At 43.7% G+C, this 21,233-nt stretch overlaps 1 protein-coding gene across 1 annotated transcript; it reads right to left on the reverse strand.

Moving 5' to 3' along the window:
- Positions 1 to 7,788: 7,788 nt before the first annotated feature.
- DMRTB1 (DMRT like family B with proline rich C-terminal 1) lies at positions 7,789 to 17,715 on the reverse strand. The gene is made up of 4 exons (XM_034779901.1): positions 17,262 to 17,715; positions 15,138 to 15,361; positions 11,216 to 11,354; positions 7,789 to 8,397 (listed from the first exon to the last, which is right to left on the reverse strand). The coding sequence occupies exons 1-4, from the start codon at positions 17,683 to 17,685 to the stop codon at positions 8,294 to 8,296; spliced, it is 891 nt and encodes a 296-aa protein (XP_034635792.1). The 5' UTR covers positions 17,686 to 17,715; the 3' UTR covers positions 7,789 to 8,293.
- Positions 17,716 to 21,233: the final 3,518 nt, after the last annotated feature.

Here is a 21,233-nt window from a genome sequence, read left to right on the forward strand (position 1 = left end):
CCAGCTCCCCGCGGCAGCCCCAGCCCGGGCTGGCTCAGGCACTAACGTCAGCTCCCCTCTACAGCCGGGCTGGCACCGGCACCGCCCGCTCCTTGAGCGCCTCGCCCGCGGCCCCTGCCGTGCCCCCCGCTCGGCACAGCCTTTAATGAAGGGCCAGGCGGGCCCGCGCTAGACCCTGACGTCAGCTGCCTCCCCCTCCGAGCCAGGGGGCCGGCAGCGCCGGTGGGGCAGGCAGCATTCAGCCCGGCCCCTTGGCAGACACCTGCACCCCCTCTGCCGCCTTAGCCAGGCCAGGTAGGTGAGCTCATAGCTTGTATTGGACCAGCTTCTGGCGGGGAGCAAGACAAGCTTTGGAGCTGCCCAGAGCTCTGCTTCAGGTCTAGGAAACTAACTCAGAGGGTCACCGGGCAATACAAGATTTGTTTAGCAAAAGTAGAGCCCCTTGGTTCTAGTTATAGGGGGGAGGGGAAAAGGTAACTGGGGGAGGGGAGTGTTGTTAGATTATAGGTTATAGATTGTTGTAATAAGCGGTAATTCCAGTGTTTCTGTTCAGTCCATGATTTTTAGTCTCTAGCAAAGTGTCTTTAATTTAAACTCCCAGGCTCATCTTTTGAAAGTGTTGTCCAGGATGCCTTTGAAGGTGAGGACTGATTGGTCTGATACAGAGTGATCGCTGAGTGAAAAGTGTTCACCCTAGGGTGACCAGACAGTAAATGTGAAAAAACTGTACAGGGCTGGTGGGTAATAGGAGCCTATGTAAGAAAAAGACCCAAAAATCAGGACTGTCCCTATAAAATCCGGACATCTGGTCACCCTAGTTCACCCACAGGTGATGTGGTGTTTTTGTCACTTTTCCCTTCTTTTTCAGCTTCCCAGAGTGCATTGACAGCTCCAGGATTCCCAACTCTGTCTTCCAAAACCTAGGAATCGCCTCCTATTGGAACACCGTGTTAGCTGCACAGGCTCCCTGCACTCTGTGGGCGCCACAGCACACTTGATTTTTATTACCACCTGCCTGCTGTTACAGTATAAATCAGCAGTATTAGGATTGAGTAAAATAGGCTGATTTGTTCCTTTCTTGCTTCTTTCCAAGAATATGATCAACTATTTTTATAGTGTTTATAGAAAAAGGCATTGGAGAATAATAGTGAACTCCCTGATGAATTAAGAACCTACAAGTTCAGAACAGTTATTTAAAATCCAAATAAAGTTAGAAACCTGGACAAAGCAGGAGCATTCTAACAAACTTCCCTCCCCGCCCCTTCTCTGATAAATAGCCTTTATCAGGCTACCTAACAGAACAAATCTGTCTAGATGAAAGGCTGGCTTGTGGTCAGCCCAGCTGAGAGTCTGAAATGTAGTACGTTCAGTGATGCTTAGAGAGTGTGGAATCAAAGATGTTTGAGATTGATCAAGCTGTGCATCTGAGTCTTATGTTTGCCGTGTTGAAGAAGAGATCTGTGTAGATCAAAAGCTTGTCTCTTTCACCAACAGAAATTGGTTCTGTAAAGGATATTACCTCTCCCACCTTGTCATCTGAGACTTAGATCTTTTTAATTCCTCAGTCATCTTTCAGCTGGCCAGATCCAGCTGCGCACACATCTTTACACATTACATTTTGCTGTTTGTGAGAGAGGTGTGGTATGAGCACAGAAGTGGGAGCCAGTTGTCCAGATTTTAACTCCAGGCATGACAATGTCTCCATGTGTGACGTGCAAATCATTTAATCCCCATGCTTCCATTTTTCTATAGGCAAATGGAGATTATACATTTATCACCGGGGGGGCTGTGAGAATTAATAGCCCAAGTTTTAAAAAGTAACTAGTAATTTTGAGTGCCTCCATTTTTTAGGTTTCCAATTTGAAACACTGTTTGACAGGAGTCTGATCTTCAGAAGGTGGATGCTTAGCATTTTCTGGTTATGGTACTGTAATGTCACATACCCTGCACGAGAAAGATCTGCTAAAATTTCGAGATGGACTTTCAGAGCTGTCTAAATTACACTAGAGACTGCAGGCCAGCTCAGGATTGGAAATGCACAAAGCTGGTTTAAAGCTACCAGAGTCTCCCACCTCCGCTCCCTGGGCTATGAGCTCTGAGATGCACCTCTTAAAGGATGAAGAGGAGTTATTTGATGTAATGCACTGGTGTAACTAGGCAGTGGGATAGAATTAAGAAAAGAAAAATAATTAGCTTGAGTATATCAGAATAAAGCTCCTGACTATGAGTTTGTGATAGGGAGTATAGTCTCCTGAGTGCCAACAGTTGTGCTGGAAATCCCAACACATGGGATTTTTAAAACTATCCAGAACAAAACGCTGAAAAATATGCAGGCTTGTTTCCTGCAGTATTGGTAAGCAGATGGATTGGGTGACCAGTAGGGTAAATAGGTCTTCTCCATCTCTGACTTCTATGAAACTATGCTGCACTATGATTTGTGACTTTCCCCAAAGTTAAACAAAATGTCCCTTGTTGCTCATTCTCTTACGCAGTATGCTGTCATATACTAACATAAATGCTTTCAAGACCCATCTGTGCCATATTTTGCAATTTACTTATGTACATATATGATTTCCTCCCTTCCCCAATCTCTACTTATAATATCCCTTTTGGACAGGCACGGTCATTTGTTTTGTTATGGTCCTGGGCACTAGGGCTGTGCTCACCTGGAGAGAGCCAGACTGGAAGTTAAGACTAAGGCATTTTTTACTCTGAAGGAGAAGTGTAGTAGGGTAATAATACTGTCATTAAATTGAAATGGCACCAGTGGTGAAGAATCTACGTCAGAAAGTTGAAGGAAGTTGAAATTATTCTCACTGGAAAAAGACTCCAGGATGTCCTAAGAGGCAAATTCTGCGCTCAGTCTACCCAATTATAACACGAATAACTCCAGAATTCGGAGACTATCCAAGCATATTTAGTTACACTGGGGTAACTAAGATAAGAGGGTGATTCCCTCACTTGGTTAAATTTTCAAAACAAGAACTTTTGTGCTTTCTCCCATGTTGCCCTTCACACCCCATAAATATTTGCAAAACTACCTCACTCTCCTCCTTTAAAACCCTGCTTCACAACTCCGGTACCCAAGCGAGCTAGTTTAAAAATAGCTCAGGTATGTCTACTCAAGCTGAAGTCACACCCCGTGTTTGCAGTGTGTAGACATACCCGTAGTTCCATTGAAACCAGTATAGCTACTTGTGTGAGTCACGTGCTCAGCCAGGTGAGGGGGAGTTCCACCATGTGGCTCTATGTGATGAAATCGTTGCTCTAATGAAGGACTATGGTGAACTAAGATGTTTACTGATGCTCTGATTTTAAGAATAGATTCCACAAGGCCTTCCCTTAAATTTGGATTGCTCTCAAAACATTTTGTCAGGCTAAACACTGGCATAGCTCTGTGACTAATGCTAACATGGCAGTGGTTAAAATACTTTCTGAAAAATAGGAAAACCAGAGAGATTTGCCTATGAAGCGTGATTTAATTAAAGTTTCCGCTGCTCCAAGGTAGGTATTTTTCACATCATAAATAGTTCTGTCATTGAAATTATTTTTATAAAGGGGAGGTAGAATTTTTTCCAGCAAACTGTTGACTTCATTCGTAGGCAATTAAATAGTTCTCTAGTTAGCTGGATTACTGTTCAAAATTAATTACTTATTAATGTGGAAAAAACAGGTATATTCTTCCTGGGCTTTCTATAGACTGCATCTAATTCCAAGAAGAGGAAGAAACCTACATTCTGATTCTATTTTTTCTTTAAATTGGAAAGAGTTAATGTTCCCCCATTCTAGGCACTGTCATATGAAAGCATGCCTTAGTCCAGAAGCAAAACTGACACTGCAAAATGTTAACATCTTGCATTCTGCTATTAATACATGGCACTAAAACAGTGATAAATGATTTTTACATATGCTTGCTGAATGCAAATACTGTTCCCCCTTTTGGAAACCGTTAGGTTGTTTTTCTTACCCCAAAGCTCCTACAGAAAATGCAAAAGCAAATTTACGATATTCTGAGCTTTTGGACAATGTCACAGACACCTTTGTACAAAACTTGGAGCCTAGTCTTGCATAGCTTAAACTCACATCAATTGCCTGCATACTCTTACAAGTTGTTCCAGAGAAAGCAATGGGACTACTTGTGTGAGTATGGTTTGAAGCATCAAGGCTGTAATTTTAACCTATCTCCTGCAGTACGTAAACAATCATTAGCATTTCATTTATTACAGAATGATAGTGGTTAGTAGGAGAGAATGAAGCACGTCAAATATTAAGAGCCACATCTTCAGAAATGCAGCTACATAAATGTGCACATAATGAAAGATTCGACCCTAAAAATGCATAGAAACATAATGATCCTGTAAGTGTGTTTCATGCCCGCAATTTCCACTGTGGTCCATGGTAGCTTTGCATGCGGAAGGATTGCAGGTGCTGTGCCATAGATGACCATTAAAAAAATTTAAGTTCTGTTAACTTGACCAGCATTTGTGCAGTTTCAGCTCCAACATAAACCAATAAAAATCATAGAATTATTTGGATTGGAAGGGCCTTCTAGCGATTTGTCTAGTCCAAACTATTCCATCCTGCTGAAACTGGTTTCATTATCCCTAGCAGTCGATTAATTTTTAAAAATGAATCAGGAGAAACCTTGTTTACATTAAATTTGGAATTGCAGTGATTTGGCGAGGAACCTTGTAAACCTACTGTGTTGAAATACCAATTACAATGAGCTTTTCTTTCCTTCGTTAAAAGAGGGTCAGGTGAGGGTAAAATGGAAGGCTGAATTAATACCATGATAACTCAAGATAATCCCCATTGTCAGCTAAAGAGTCATTCACTGTGGATCTCTTACCAATTTACCCTGATTTTTAGTATAATAGTGAGTGCAAAGGAACGTCTGAATAAATTTCTTGAAAGTGTGAAAAACTAAGTGTTTTTTGCTCCGATAACACAAAAGCAATTGGTGGGATTAAGTACAAATGTTTCCTAAATAAAATATGTATGTTAAATAGTTCACCTTTGGGATGAGACTAAGCATGAGAAATGTCAGCACCAGAGGGTAAGCTTTCCAAAAATTAAGTACCTCAATATAGTTAGTGGTTTAGAATGAAAGAGTCTTGTCAACCAAATAACCTCACTGTGAATGAATGGACGGGAATAAAAATAAAGATAAATAGGAGCACAGTACCACTCGCACAGATATACCTGGCTAAACTCCCATGGACTCAATAGAAGCAGGTTCAAGCCCCATGTGGCAAGATTGCTAACATATCCAGAATGTGGGTAATATTTTATGTGCAGATATATAGGTGCAATCCCCATTGATTTAAATGGAAATAGCACCCTACTAAGTGCCAGGAGAATTTGGCCTATTTTATTTGAATTTTTTTTTTATCTACCATACACTTGACTCTCTCTCCAACTGTGGCTGTCTCTATTGCCTTTCTTCTCCAGCCTCCTGTCTGGTGATGAGGTCACTATGAGTCTGGTGAGGAGCCATTTTGAGCAGTCCAGCCCGCATAGCTGTGACCTGGAATGAGCTACAGCAGATACTGGGAAAAATTAATGGAAATTCTTCTCTCCTTGGACTACCTGAAGGAAGCTCTAATCAAAAACTTCCCAAATCATGGTCAGCAGGACACTTGCTGTTGGTCTACAGAAAGCTGGCTGGTCACATAACTGGCTTAGTTCATTTTTAGATTTTTCTAATGGAAATTTGGCTAAGGGCCTGATTCAAAGTCTACTGAAGTCAAATGAATGATTCAAGCTGACTTCATTGTGATTTAGATCAGGGCTAAGTGTTTTTTTCCAGGCTTGGAGTTCAAAAGCCAGGATGGTGCTACGTTTCTGAAAGATAAGAGTTTGCTCATATTAATATCTCATTATACCTGTTCCATAGTGCCACAGGGGGCGAGGGGCAATCATTCTGTGTGATCTCCCCCACCCAAATGAAGCAAAAAAGAGTAGGCAGCCGTGACACAAGTTTCTCCTTGACAAGTGTACCACAGCGAGTGTTGTACGCACAGTAAATCTCCAGTGATAGTGCTTTGCAGTCATTGAATGAAATGTGCTGCAGTCCAATTTGCTTCAGTGTTTTAAAGAGTGAAATACAACAGAGAGGGTGAATTCCAAAAAATATTTGTAACAATGCTTAAAACTTTATTCTATGCTGTTTGTATGTTGTCACTCCTTAATATAGCCTTTAATCTTAATGTAAAAACTATAGATTACCTTGCTTTATGGGTATTATTGGCAATTTTAATCAGATGTCCTGATTTTCAAAAGAGCTCAGCTCCCATGTAGATGCTTAAAAGAAATGTCCAGATTTTCAGAAGTCCTCAGCACGCAGCAGTTCCCATTGTTTTTCATGAGAGGTGCTGGGTACTCAGATCTTTTGAAAATCTGGCCAATATTGTGCAGTACAGCAAGTTATTCACTATAGGAAAACCAGTTTTTACCTTTTCTTCTTAGCATTATTTTAAATTGCCATCTCCATTTGTAGCTCCCCAAACACCTTCCATGAGTGCTATAAACTGTTTGAGCTGTTAGTTTACTACATTTTTTAAAAATAAAGTGATTTTGCAGTTGCATGTAGTTTCTTTAAATCTCTCATTTAGCAAAAGATTGTTAGCATATGTACCAAACAGAAGAAATGGAGGAGTGTTTATCTTGCCTTCTTTTTTTTCACTTCTATAATAGCATTCAAAGACTGCAGAAGCAACATTTCCAAGTCTAAATAGCATTGTAGGCTGATTTGTTCTATAGAATTGTTCTTTGGAACGTTTGAAAGTTGCCTAGAGGAATTATTTATAAATATACAAGCTTCAAAACTTAAGTACAGAACAGACATTTTAATGTATCACGTTTAATTGTGCAAAATCAATTCAAACACTAACAACTGATCTACTTACTACAAAACACATTTTCTTAAAGTACAGAAATCAGAATACTCCGTTCACTATTATTCAAACATTATTGTCCATAGATGATAATATTTTGTGGTTTAGCTGATTTAATATTGAAACTGGTGTTTTGCCCTAGTTACTTCATAACCAGTTGGCTAGGTAATCTCTCCACATTTTATGGAATTCACCATGCAATTCCAATCCATTTATATCGGGCAACCCAGACACACCCCATAAATCAAATTTGGTGTCTAGCTTCCACTGTGTGGGCTCCCAGCATAGCATGTTTCCATGGATGTACAGGGTGTCTCGGGCACACAAAATCCTGGAGATTGAGTGACCAGACTTACCTATGTGCTATGATGCTCACAATTTAAAGTGAAGGTGCCCTGTAAAGGCAGCAGGGCCTGGCGTTCATCTGGACGGTGATGAGGGGGCACTGGATGCCAGTATAGAAGATCAGACTCTCCACAAAACTACTTTCACTGACAAGTGCCCCTAACCTATTATGCTTCCAGCTTCCAAAGCCCACCTGAACTCCAGTGTATCAAGCCCTGACTCTGTTACATGTATCCGCTGCCAAAACCTTCTTCCTCTTGCCATCACTTAATTTTCAGGCACTAAATCCCATCACTTAACTGTTCCACAATATTCAGAACTAGCTTTTCATGGTAGCAAACAGACCTACAAACAACACACTTTTGAACAATGCCTTAAACATAGAAGGGCTAGATTGAGCCTTTATGCTCAGCCCCCAACCATGGGGTGTCACTAAGAGCTAATCTCCACTAGAAGCGCTATAGCAGCGCAGCTGCACTGCGTCTGGTGAAGATGCTCTGTGCTGATGGGAGGGAACTCTCCCATCAGCACAATAAAACCACCTCCGTGAGTGGCAGAAGCTGTGTCGGCAGGAGAAGTTCTCCTGCGACATAGCGCTGTCCACACTGGCACTTACATCGGTATTATTTACGTTGCTCGGGGGAGTGGCTTATTCACACCCCTGAGCACCATAAGTTAATACTGACATAACCTACAGTGTAGACAAGCCTCAGGGAAGGAACTGTACCTTGAAGTCACAATTCCTCCCCTCATCTCCACTTGTTCCAGAAGGGAATAATTTACTGTAGCCCTGGAAAAGCTTTGCCAGTTGGTAAGGTAGGAGCCAGTGAAGCAATGGCAGCCCTGGGGCTGTACACTGTAAGGGAGCCAGAACTGTGTTTCTAGTAGCCCTAATGCAACTGTGAAGTGACGTAGGGGGCTTACTCCCCTCTTCTGCCCTGTGTGGCTGCATTAGGGCTAGTGTCAATCTAGCCCAAAATTAACTAATGATATTCTCTCTGAGAGAGAGTGCTGCATGCTCTGCAGCTGTCCCCTAGTACACGTACATACATTTAATGTTTGGAATACGTGGCATGGTCTCCATTGGTTTCCTCCTGAGGAGATGGCTGGCTGCATTCACAAATCACCCCAGAATCCCGGCTATCAGTGGTGCCAGCTAAAACACAAAAGCAGAATATAACACTGTAGTGCTTTTTGAAATTGCACTGAAATTTACATTACATCCAATAGAACTCAAATTTTTTAGCTGTGAATGCTCAATATAAAATAACTTTAGTTAATCCAAACCAGTTTTTCCCTCAAACAAGTCAAAGGCACTTGAGATCATGAGGACTATGGCTGTCTAGGTCAAGCTTCATATTTCAAACACCAGCTGATTTTGCTGCAGCCATGTCTCAAGAAGTGCAGCGAGACTGTTTTAAAATGGCAAAGGGCATTAATTTCCCCTCTTGGCAAGTATTTTAGGAATTTAAGTGCATATGAAAACAGGATTGTAATGTGAGCTATTTTACAACCTTAATGACCGTGAGCCTTCTCGCATGCCCACTTTTTCAATTCTGAAGGTGCAAAAGCCTTGACTGCATAAACAGACCATAAAACAGAAGGAAATCTCAATCCTTAATTTACTTACTAGTTTGTATTTATAGCTCTCTCCTTTTCCTATATTACACAATTCTTTCTTGGGCTATGGCTACACTAGAGAGCTTACAGCCGCGCAGCTGTAAACTCTAGTGTAGCCGCTCTAAGCGGAAGGGAGAGAGCTCTTCCACTGATTTAATTAATCCACCCCCAATGAGTGGCTCTCCCACCAACATAGCACTGTTCTTTAAAGAAAAAAACCCTGGTAACAGCTTCTGCCCTTAGATACTATTCAGCACGAGCATTGATGGGTAAACTGGGAGAGTTAGCAAGAGTTATAGCGTAGTGTCTCTTATGTCAAAAGAATTACTGAGATATTCAATTTTATAATAACATGGTACATATTACAAGTTACCATTATAAAACCTGACTGAGAATGAATACAGACCGTGGTCATTTAGCTGCAAGGCCTATGATTCAAGACTCTTTCCAGCAACTGTGTTAGCCTAGGAGAAGCCTTCTCTCCTATGATGTTTGTAGCTCCCTTTGTCTTGGAATTCCCATCAGGCCAGAGGCTCAGTGTCATATTTTTTCCTGCTGTACTTTTCTAAATCAATTTTTTCCTAATTACTTTGCCAAAGACTACACAACGAGCCCCTGCCACCTTGACAGCCCCAGTTTGACCTGAGTCCAGCAGCTCTCTTTGGACAAATGATCTAACAAAGTAAGTTTGAACTTGACAAGATCCCTATGGGTCTGTCTGCTCTGATTTTCAGTGGGTTTTTCACTTTTTCTTCACTATTTATTAGTCTTTCACCGGATTTGAAACAAGAACAAAATGCATCTTGAAAAATGGAATCAAACACTGTTTAGTTTCACTGTAGCTCCTCTCATTACTTCTGTATCTTCTGCTGAAATGCTATTTTGTAACCTCCTACAGAAATAATCCCTCACTGATTCACCATTGATATTCCTACTCCCCGGAAGCTGAAGTACAATATGGCCGAGTCAATTTTCCCTGTATCCCTCACTCTGAAAGAAAAACCACAAAAAAGTGCTAAATGAGGACACTGGCCCTTTAATAGCAATACCAGTAAGTCCTGCACTTAGAATCAAATTCTAATGTCAGGTACATGTTGGTGTGTCTCACTGATTTCAATGTGAGCTCCAGGCAGGTACCTGAGTGCAGAATTTCTAACTATTCAGGCTGGCTTCTAACTAGCAATGGACCAGAACTCAAAATTGAACCCTGATTCTGAACTAGAACTCCCAATCCAGCCTCCTAGTATCCTGGAACTTTAGGAAAGTTTGATTCAAGAGCTGACCTTTACGGCTTAGACTATCCCTGAAACTGGCCTGAGCCAGAACTTCTAATCCAACAAATATCCCCAAACCCAGGTAAAGTTTGAAACCAAACTTCGTTCCCTGGGTCCATCTCTGTCTCTAATGACTGATTCAAATGAAATAATGTTGATGATTACAGTAAAAATCCTCACAAACTCTCATCTGTCCCAAATACTATGACTAGCCACAATCACTATTATTTGATGAAATGAAGATGACTCTTCTATTTATTCCCCACCCCTACTCAAGAGATGCTGGACTTACCCCGTTCTTTCACCTATTGGGAAATTATTTGACACATTCTCTGTCACAAGACCATGGCATTTAATCAGATTCTCATTTTTCCCTAATAAGCCAAGCATAGAAATATAGACGTGCACATACAAATATTTTGAACTAGAGCTTGGCATAACCCAGGGGCTTCATTCTATTGGTACTGGTGATTTATTCTTTGAGCAGTTCTTCCCTCTTGTGGCCACAAATGGCTGTATTTGAATAGAAAACTTGTCCGAAATTTTAAAAAATCATTACAGACATACCTGCCAAGCCCCAAATGTGGGACCAGCATGTGACAAAGACCCAAACCGAGGAACATAAAAAATTATTCAAGCAGAAAATGTAAATAGCTGTGGGATATAGCCCTTTGGTGTGCACAATTTTCTGTGACCTCAGTTTCTGAAGAAATGAATATTACTGATGTACATCATTTTCAACTACAACAGTGAGAGGCCACTTAATTTGGGTGGAATGTATGCAACTTTGGGATGAAAATTAGAGCCATTTGAGAGGTTTTATTACAGATAATAAAGGTAAAATTCTGCTCTCCTTCCAGGCACAAAATTCCTGTTGATTTTAGAGGGCCATGATACAGTTTTTAAGGAAGATACAAATGCACAGAATTTACCAACCAAAGTGAAAACAAATTAGTTGAAAGCGTTTGTTGTATTTTACATACCAATGAGCAGGACATATCATACATTTTACCATATAAAACAGCTCCCTGAGATCTGATATGTTTCATGCATAATATCACTCACCTCGCACTTACTTACCAGATGCTTCCTTGGGTGTTTCAGCCAGAAGTGGAAGGGGTGGTGGAATGTAGTGAATCCCTGGCAGAAAGCCCGGAGGTATAAACTGAGGAAGCGTAGGGTAGTAACCTTGTTGGAAATCTCCACCTGCATCTTGCATCTGCACGAACACATAAAATAAAGCTCCGTCAGTCCAGATATTATCTTAACCACCCTATCAAACCACCATCCTCACTTCCACACTAAATGCAGTGAAATCAGTGGCATTACATATGCTGTGTTAAAATGAAAGGCCATGCTTTACTTCACTGGTCAGTATTTTTCTGTTAATTTTTCTATTGTTAAAACCCTGCTAAACAGGAAATCACAAAATTCTTACTCGGGCAAAACTTCACTGAAGGCAGCCTACCTGTCTAATATAAATTTTACACCAGCAATGGAATATGAATGTCTGAGTAAAGATTTAATAATGATTTGGCCCAAACACACCTGCAGCATAGAACACAACAAATGCAGGAAGTGCTTGTTATTAATGAGACACACAATTAAAATCCATATTTCCAGGCATTACTAACCTTGGCTCCACCAGTGCTGCCAGATTCATGAGCATTTGCAATTTAGGTAAAGTCCCAAAACTGAGCTGTGGATTAAAAGTGGGTCCTTCACATAAGCAGTGATGAATCACTTTTTCATGAGGCTTCGTATGACTCACTTAATATGGATCCATAACTAAAAAATGGCAGCTGTTGGTGACCTATTTCCTGGTTTGTATTAGGGATTCTTAATGCCAAATGAATCGTATGAAATTTTATGAGAAGTCAGTCATTACTGTGTACATGCAGGAGCCACTTTTAATCCACAGCTCTGTTGTTTCCTGTTTTGTTTTGAAGTCCTCATAAAAGAGAGCATCTGTTAGCAATGGCTGGAGACTGACACAATAACACGGAAGTAGATATTTATATGTCGCTTGGGGATGTGAATAGTCCACCCCCCTGAGCAACATAATTATGTGGTAGTGTGCATAGCACTATGTCGGCAAGAGATCTTTTCCTACTATCATAGCTACCGTCGCTCATTGGGGGTAGTTTAATCTCGCCTGTCGGCATAGAGCAGCTACATGAGGTATTACAGTGGCACCACCTGCATTGGTATAGCTGTGCTGCTGTAAGCTCTGTAGTGTAGACATGGCTTAAGTGTCTAGCACAGTTATGAATTTAAGCTCCCAGGCTCATCTTTTGAAGGTACTATGCAGGTTTCCTTTGAGGACAAGGACTGAAGATATGTCTGTGTTGCAATTAAACACCTGTGACTGGCTCATGTCAGCTGACTCAGGTTCATGGGGCTCAGGCTCAAGTTATGGGGCTGTTTAATTGCTGTGTAGACATTCAGGTTGCAACCTGGGCTCTCTGAGACTCCCCAGATTCCTTTCCCCACTGACCCATTCCTCACTAACTTCCCCCTCCAGATGACCTCTGACCTTCTGTTCTGTTGAAACGGTTTTTGATGGAAAATTAAATCTTCAGTTGAACACAGTTTTTCAGATAAAGTGTCTACTTTCTGCAAAAAATGTCAATTTTTGTTGAGAAACCAAATGCCCCGAACCAGAAATATTTTAATTACATATGCTGCTGTAGCACTTCAGAAGCAAATGTGCTACAATTCCCATGTCCCCATTCTCTAAGGGCAGGGCTCCTTGGGACTACACCTCCCATGATGCACCGAGGTAGTGTATCCCCCTACAGGGGAGACCCTGCTCATTGTGAGAGAGATTGTCCAACTAGGGAGCCTAGCCTATAGATGAGAATGGGATTATGAAATACAAATCCCATGAGACACCACAACAGCATTTCTGAATCAAAGTATTTCAGTTTTTGATTGAAATTTGTTTTTGAATTTTTGCCAAAAAATCAAAGTTGTCTGTTATGAAATTAGACAAAAGCTAATTTCTTCCCATTTTTTGTTGAAATTTTCTGCTGATTTTTTTTAACCTGGCCTCTACTCCCACCTTCCAGAGCAGCAGAGAGAAGAGCAGAAGGCTCACTATTTAGCATCACATTTCCCTCTACTGTGTCATAACTGCTTGGCAGAGTTTTCACACACACTGTTGCTCTCAAAGCAACCCCTCAGTCTCACACAGAAGCAAGATTCATAGGCTCTGTTGGGAATCAAGTTAAACCCTCTTTGAAGGATTTGGTGGAGAAAAATGAAGGGGAGCCAGAGAGATTTCCTTCCTCTCCAAAAGAAAGATACAAAAGATACACACAAAAACCCAGAAAAATATGAAAGTACAGGCTTTTTAGCATATACTAGTATTTGTGAAAAGCTATTGATAATAATAGTGATCGCCTTTGTAAAGCACTTTGAGCTCTACTAATGAAAAGCACTATAAGTATAAATATATTATTAGTATTATTCTTACCTGTGTGATTAACAATACATAACTATTTTAGATTGGTGGGAAAATCCATATATTTTTCACCATTTATGCAATAGAATTTTTTTTTATTTTATTTTTTTGTAATTTTCTCATTTTGGAGAACCTAAATCGATTAGTCCGTTTCACTTTTCATGTTTCTTGTCAGTGCCACTTTCTGATTCCCACACTCTAGCACACTGCTTCATATTTGGCTTGCAAACATGCAGGGGGACCGAATTTATTTAAATCCAAACAAAACACTGCTTTAACTGATTTTTTTTTTTAATTTGCCAAGTCCATTTCTGATAATTGTTAAAATATTTTTATTTAAAAAAACAACCACCACCAAAAAGGCTGCTTGGCCGTGTCTCAGTTGGCAGGTTTTTGCTACGATGACCTGAGATACTATACATACGGTGATAGTCAGGAACATTTAAACATGGATCTACAATTTTAGGGTCAGATTCATCCCTGTCTGATGCAGTGGCAGAAGAGAAGTTATTCTTGCTGCTCCTAGTTTGCTGATGCTAGAGGCTGACACAGGCTAGGGCAACTATAGAGGTCCCCTAAATTGCTCCTGCCTGTCATAGCCCCAGGGGGCTTGCAGCAGATGGGAATCACAGTCATAGGCACCGACTTCATGGGTGCTCCGGGGCTGGAGCACCCACGAAAAATTGTGGGTGCTCAGCGTCCACCGGCAGCCCCACAGATCAGTGCCTTCTCCTCCCTCCCCGTGCCTCCCGCCTGCCGGCAGCCTCATCAATCAGCTCCTTCCCCCTCCCACCCACCGCTGATCAGCTGTTCAGCAGTGTGCAGGAAGCACTGCGGGGAGGGAGAGGACCAAGGGCAGGAAGAGGTGGGGGGAGGAGGCGGGGCGGGGCAGGGGCAGGATGGAGGTGGGGAAGGGGTGGATTGGGAGGGTGGGGTCTGGGGCGAAGCAGGGGTCAAGCACACACACCCCACCCCGGGAACTGAGGAAGTCGCTGCCTATAATCACAGTGTAGTAGTACTGCCTTCTCCCACACCGAATCTGCCCCCTCCCCATTCCGGCCAGCTCCTGATCTGCCCCACTCTGAATCTTTCCTGGGCCAAAACTTCCACCGTGCAGCCTGTTGTCCTGGGGGGCGAGCCCTGCTATACTAAGAGGATTTCACTGGGGAACCTAGGAGACATTTTGTGATAGCTATGCTGACACAAACTGGTCACATTTTAGTGGTTAATTTTCCCTCCGAATCCTTATCCTTCAAGGTCTCTGCACACAGAAATGCCACTGAAGTCAACAAGAGCTGTGAGCACAGGGGGCTTGCAGAATCTGGCCCACAACTTTGAACCCTTTTGATTTTTCTAGGTTCCTGTCAGACCTCTAACATTATTATTTGTTCCTGGTTTGATCAGCTTATGTATCAAGATTCCACTGAAGTAATTAGTGTCCAGGCTAACTTTTCATGGCTACTCTAAAGGCAAGACCGCATCCTACAATACAAAGAGCAATGTATTCAGCAGCAATTAAAAGAAACCACTACTTACTGACAGAGGAGCAGCACTCCCTGGTCCATGGTTGCTAGGGACATGTCTGAAACCTCTTTGAAGGGGGATCCCTGGAGCTCCCCTGCAGCTTGGCTGATTGATGGCAAAGCCCATGGGGAATGGGTGGTATGAGTACATACCAGAGTACCCGGGATACAGTTTGGGAGGTTCTCTCTCCAGGTATTCCGGGCTGACAACACATTCTTGAGGCAAAGCAGGACGGGCTATGAAACAAGCAGTGAGGAAAAATAAAAACAAGCAAGCAAAAATATCACTGCAAACAGTTTGAAGGTAAATAGAAATAGAGAGTCATAGTGCCAAATTCTGTCCTCAGGCAGTGTAACTGAAGGCAGAATCTGGCCCTTTGGTTTTACCTTCACTTCTTATTCAATTTCTTTTTTATTATTATTATTAGAAAATTTAGGTTTGGGGAGGAAAGAAGGGAGCTCAACAGTGATGGAAGACAGGTTAATACAGCTTTGGGAGAGCAAAGTCTGCCTTGTGCATCCTAAACCAAGTTGTCAGCAAACTACTGATTGTAGAATCTCTAATACTTCTGCTGCCATAACAGGTATGACAAACCGCTTGATTTCTGGTTTCCTGTGGCAACAGTTAGAAAATAATCACCTTTTACACTTGTAAATCAAGTAAAATTTAATACTGACATCAATGAGAGGGAATAAAGAGCTCTGTACCCTGTGATAGCTGTAATTTCTATAGAGTTGTTTGCAGTGTTGTAGCCATGTTGGTCCCAGGATATGAGAAAGACAAGGTAGGTGAGGTAATATCTTTTTATTGGACCAACTTCTGTTGGTGGAAGGGACAAGTTTTTGAGCTTCACAGAGCTCTTCCTGGATTTCAGGTCACCTGCAGAGCCATGAAGCTTGAAGTTCCACCAACAGAAGGCAGTCCAATAAAAGATATTGACCTCACCCACCTGGTCTCTCTCATTTCTACAGAGTTAATTTTCAAAGAACCAATGTATTTTGCTATTAAAAAAAATCTTGTTCACAAAGTGATCTTCCAAAGTAGTGGAATCCCCATCATCTATGACTAGACTATATCTGTGTCTCAAGGCCTCATCCATTCAGATCCCTCCTTAAAGTCCACTTTTCTTGTGAGGCTCATAAGCATAAAAATTAAATAGTCATTGGTAGATGAGGCAGGGCTGGAACTATCTAAAGCGATTCCTTCCTCCCCATCTTCCAGAGCATCTGGTCTTTCTTGTGTTGTCTTCCGGATTGTTAGCTCTCCAGGGGCCCAGTCTAATGACTACTGTGGTCAGTGGGAGTCTTAATAAATAATAATGATGGACTAGACAAGGCACACCCTACAGACTCTACTGTGTAGAGAACAATGTCAGAAGTGATGGACTAAATGACCATAGGAATTTTCTGTTCTTAAACACAAAATAAACTTTTACACCAACGGATTCCAGCCAAATCTAGTCTGAGCTACATAAATCTAACTCGGGAGCTTTTCTTCTCTTTTTTTTTTATGTTGCCACCATAAAAAGCCTGCTCTAGGCAACTCCAGCAGGAACTCCCCAATTTCTCTGTACTTGCTGTTTTTCTGTGGGGTTTTTTCTTTTGCTTTTGCTGGAGGGCATGTCTGTAAATGTAAAAATAACACCACAGCTCAGAAGAAAGTGCTCAAGGTGCTGTTCGGAATAATCAGGGTCCTGTCACAGACTCATTTCCCTCTTAAACAAGGACTAGTAGCATGAATCCATCTTTGCAACAAGGAAACAAGCTGAGGAGCTGCCTAGGGTGGCTCCTATGGCTACAAAGTCCATGAGTGCAGCTTGGAAACTTTGCAAAACCAACAATAAGTGCAGCACTGCATACAAAACACACGCGCCTGCAAACACGTCCCCAGAACAGGAAGTCGAGTGAGAGCAGCTTCAACAGCCTTGGGGAACAGGTCACCTGGGCCCTAAATATTTCTGAGGCACTAGACAGGCATGGAAGATGGATGGACAGACACTGACCCAGCAGTACCCACTGATACATGGACAGACACTGAATGATGGACACAGACAGACAGATGGACACAGAGGTAGAAGTTAATCATCTTGAGTGAAGGCCTATGGAACAGACACCCCAATGCTGAGCTGGTCCCTACCGAAGTCCCCGAAGAGCGGGGAGCTGGGAGCAGGTAGTGCCCGGCGGGTCCTGGTTCTGTTGCTGCTGCTGGCTGCTGGGGCGGTCTTGGCTCCTTCACACCCGGCCACGTGGCTGCTGTGTTCAGAGGCGTTGGGGCCAACTGCAGGAACCTTCCGACCTTTACCATGAACCGGGGTGCAGGCCGCAGGCGGAGACATCTCCCTGGGTGGGGCATCCGGGTCCTGCCCCTGCATCGCCTTCTGAGCCGCCATGATCTTCTGGCGCTCTGTGATGAGCGCACACTTGTCGCAGGGGCAGAGCTTCCAGCGGCAGTGGCCCGTATGGCCCTTCACTGGCACCACAAAGCCATGGTTCCGGCAGCGGGAGCACTTGGGGGTGCGCAGAGCTGCCTTCTCCGCCATCACTGCCGCCTCGGGCTCCATGGCACCCCCAGCCAGGCAGGCACCTGAAGCACCATGTGCAGCCAGAACTTGAAGAAGCTCAGCTCAGGGGCAGGGCGGGGCAGAGCCTTGGTGTGCCCACAACCACTAGCTACAATGTCGCAACTGAGCCTGCTGGTCTTTCTGCAAGGGGAGAGGATGAGCTCACCTTCCAGTAAGAGGTAGTGTGCATAGATATCAGTGCTGTTGGAACTGCAGAAAGTGGGGGAACAGCAATCCTCCAAGGATCTGGGCAAGAACAGTTCTGCACTTTCCAGCAGCTGGCATCTCCAGCACTCTGGGGCCCAGATCTACTCTGAGATAGAGCCCTCCACTCCACCAGGGCTAAGTGGGCAGATCTCCTGCTGGGGATAGAAGTAAGCACTCTGCTGGGGTTGTGAGTGCAGCATGTTGACTTTCATCCCTTTTCCATGCTCTTGCAGGTCCAAGACATGACAATGAATCGGCGTGGCTTTGAAAAGAAGACATACAGGGCCAAGTTTGCAAAAACATGGCCTCTGATTCTGCACAAGCAACCATTTGTGGGCACATCCCTTGCATTTGCATGTGCAGATTGGAGAGTAACACACCTGATTTACACATGCAAAAGCAAAAGTGGTTGCAAAGGGATATTTTTGGCCATAGAAACGGAATCTACTTGGAGCCATTTTAGGGTTGCCAATTTTGGTAGGACATATTCCTGGAGGTTTCATCACATGACATAATCTTTAATTAAAAATGAATCTTTAATTTCTGGATACTCCAGGACAGTCCTGGAGGGTTGGTAACCCTGGGTCCTTTTTGCCTTTCATTTAAAAGGCAATCTCCCCTTTTTGATACCCACAGTTACCATCATATTTTGCATGCATCTTATTACACTGGAATCATTATTTCCGTTCCTTTTTTTCAAACTCAAATGTATTTTTCTTGAACAGGAGGGAGAGTCTCACTCCTTCAGTAAAAAAATACTGATTTACCATTCTGTTTTTTACAATGTTCATCTAATCCAGTGTATCATGACGAGGGCAGAAAGCATGTCTAATTCCTCCAACCATCTATCTCCCTTTGCCACATCTTTATTACCTGGAACCAAACATGGGTTTAAAATTAAAAATGTAATAATGCTCTAGTTTCAATATTGCTTGTAAAACTACCCGTGTTGTTACTGTTCCACTGGGTTAGCACTTACAAAACTATAACGAGTATACAGTAGCCCATTTTCAGGGCAAAGCTGAACCCCAGGCAATGGAAGGAAGAATACAGCACATCTTTTTCAGCTGAGAAGAGTTAACCTTGTGACCTTGTGGCGAGTCAGTGGCCTCTACGTTTCCTTCATTAAACGAAAAAGCTGTTTAAAGTAAAGCAACAGTTAACCATAAAATAGTCCTTCGTTTACTCATCAGCTTCAAGAGCATTAAGTCACAAGGTGATGTATGTATTCTTGCTGCTTTGTGAGAGTTTTAATAAGCAACAGAATATGTTTCAAAGTGACAGAGATCCTTCTTTGCAGGGCTTGCATGCACCTCCCACCCCCTCTGGGTGGAAATCGTAACAAAAGCTGTTGACTTTGAAACCAGTCTCCTGTCAGACACTTAGGATGACTTTTTCAAAAGCACCTTGTGACTTTCAAGTGTGAGTCCCACTGAGTTCCACTGGGGCTTCCAACTTAGCTGATACAGGCCAGCCATGGGTGTTTTATTGCAGTGTAGAAATACCCAAAGTCACTAAGGCAGGGGTGGGCAAACTACAGCCCGTGGGCCAGATCTGGCCCCTCAGGGCCAGGGCCGCCTGGGGCGGGGGGGGGCAATTTGCCCCAGGCCCTGGGCCCCACAGGGGCCCCCACGAGAATTCATAGATTCATAGATTCTAGGACTGGAAGGGACCTCGAGAGGTCATCGAGTCCAGTCCCCTGCCCGCATGGCAGGACGAAATACCGTCTAGACCATCCCTGATAGACATTTATCTAACCTACTCTTAAATATCTCCAGAGATGGAGATTCCACCTAAATAAAAAAAAATTCCACCTAGATAAAAAAAACCTTTTTTTTTATGGAAGGGGCCCCCGAAATTGCTTTGCCCCAGGCCCCGTGAATCCTTTGGGCAGCCCTGCTCAGGACTTTGGATCCGGCCCATGGGATTGCCCGCACCACTCTGCAGAAGCAGCTGGCACCATTTCCCTGCGGCCCCCAGGTGGGGGGGCAGAGGGCTCCGCATTGCCCATGCCTCCAGGCACCGCCCCCGCAGCTCCCATTGGCTGGAAACAGGGAACTGTGGCCAATGGGAGCTTCGGGGGAGGTACCTGGAGGCGCGGCAAGGGCAGCGCAGCGGAGCCCTCCTCCCTCTCCTCCCCCAGGGACCGCAGCGCTTCCTGGAGCGGCGCGGGGCCGGGGACAGGGCAGGCATGCAGGGAGCCTGCCCTGGCTCCGGTGCGCGCCACTGCCACCCCAGAGCCCAAACCCCTCCTGCACCCCGCCCCCCAACTCCCTGCCCTAAGCCCCTGCCTGCAACTCGTACCCCTCCTGCATCCCAACCTCCTGCCCTGAGCTCCCTTCTGTACTCTGCACCCCTGCTGCACCCCAACGCCCTTCCCTGAGCCCCCCTCATACACACCGCACCCCTCCTCTGCCCCAATCCCTTGCCCTGAGCTCCTTCCTGCATACCATACCCCCTCACGCACCCCAACCCCCTGCCCTGGCCCTGCATACAATTTCCCCACCCAGATGTGGCCCTCGGCCCAAAAAGTTTGCCCACCCCTGCACTAAGGGTACGTCTATGCTGCACCCATAAGCCCTGGGTTAGTAAAATTTGCACTAGCAGACCCTGGGTTTGTCAACCTAGGGCTTGAGTGTCTACACTCATTTACAACCCCAGGTTAGGGATTGTTGAACCTTAGAACCCAACCTGGGGCCCTGCATTGTGAGGGCCTGAGTCCAATCACCCATATCCCAGACTTCCTAGCACCTTCCCAAAATGTGGCTACTCTAGCCCTTTGTTCATGATGCTGTGTGGGAAAATTTAACAGTTCCCAAAGTTAACTCTCTACAGGGCAAAGAAAGTCAGACTGTGAGATGCTTTTGGTGGACTCCCAGAGCACAGTTTCAGTGGGGCTGCAACTACACTGCAAAGCAACAGGGCTTGAACCCTGGGTCCTAGCTTGACTCAGGCTCAGACCCTCCACCTCTGTGGGGTCCTATGACCCTGGGTCCAAGTCTTTGGTTAGCACGATTTGTGTTTAGACCGAAGAGGAGTTAGGCTTGAGCCTGAGTTCAAACCCTGGGCTAACATAGCAGTGTAGACATAGCCTTAGACATTTTTGAAATGTTTACCCTTAGGTCCCAGTTCAGGAGAGAACTGAAGCACGTAGTTAACTTGACTTCAATAGGACTTAAGCACATGCACACGTGATGTCCTGAAGTACTGCTTTCCTGAACCAGGGCCTTAGAAAGATGGAGGATATTTCTTTAATTATTCTTAACATTAATTCTACTCTATAGCAATTTTTTGGCAGATTCCATATCATCCGTCTCAGTGTTGTTGCTGTATGTTGTGTA

Source organism: Trachemys scripta, chromosome 8 (genome assembly GCF_013100865.1).
Source record: "Trachemys scripta elegans isolate TJP31775 chromosome 8, CAS_Tse_1.0, whole genome shotgun sequence".
NCBI classification, from domain to species: domain Eukaryota; kingdom Metazoa; phylum Chordata; order Testudines; family Emydidae; genus Trachemys; species Trachemys scripta.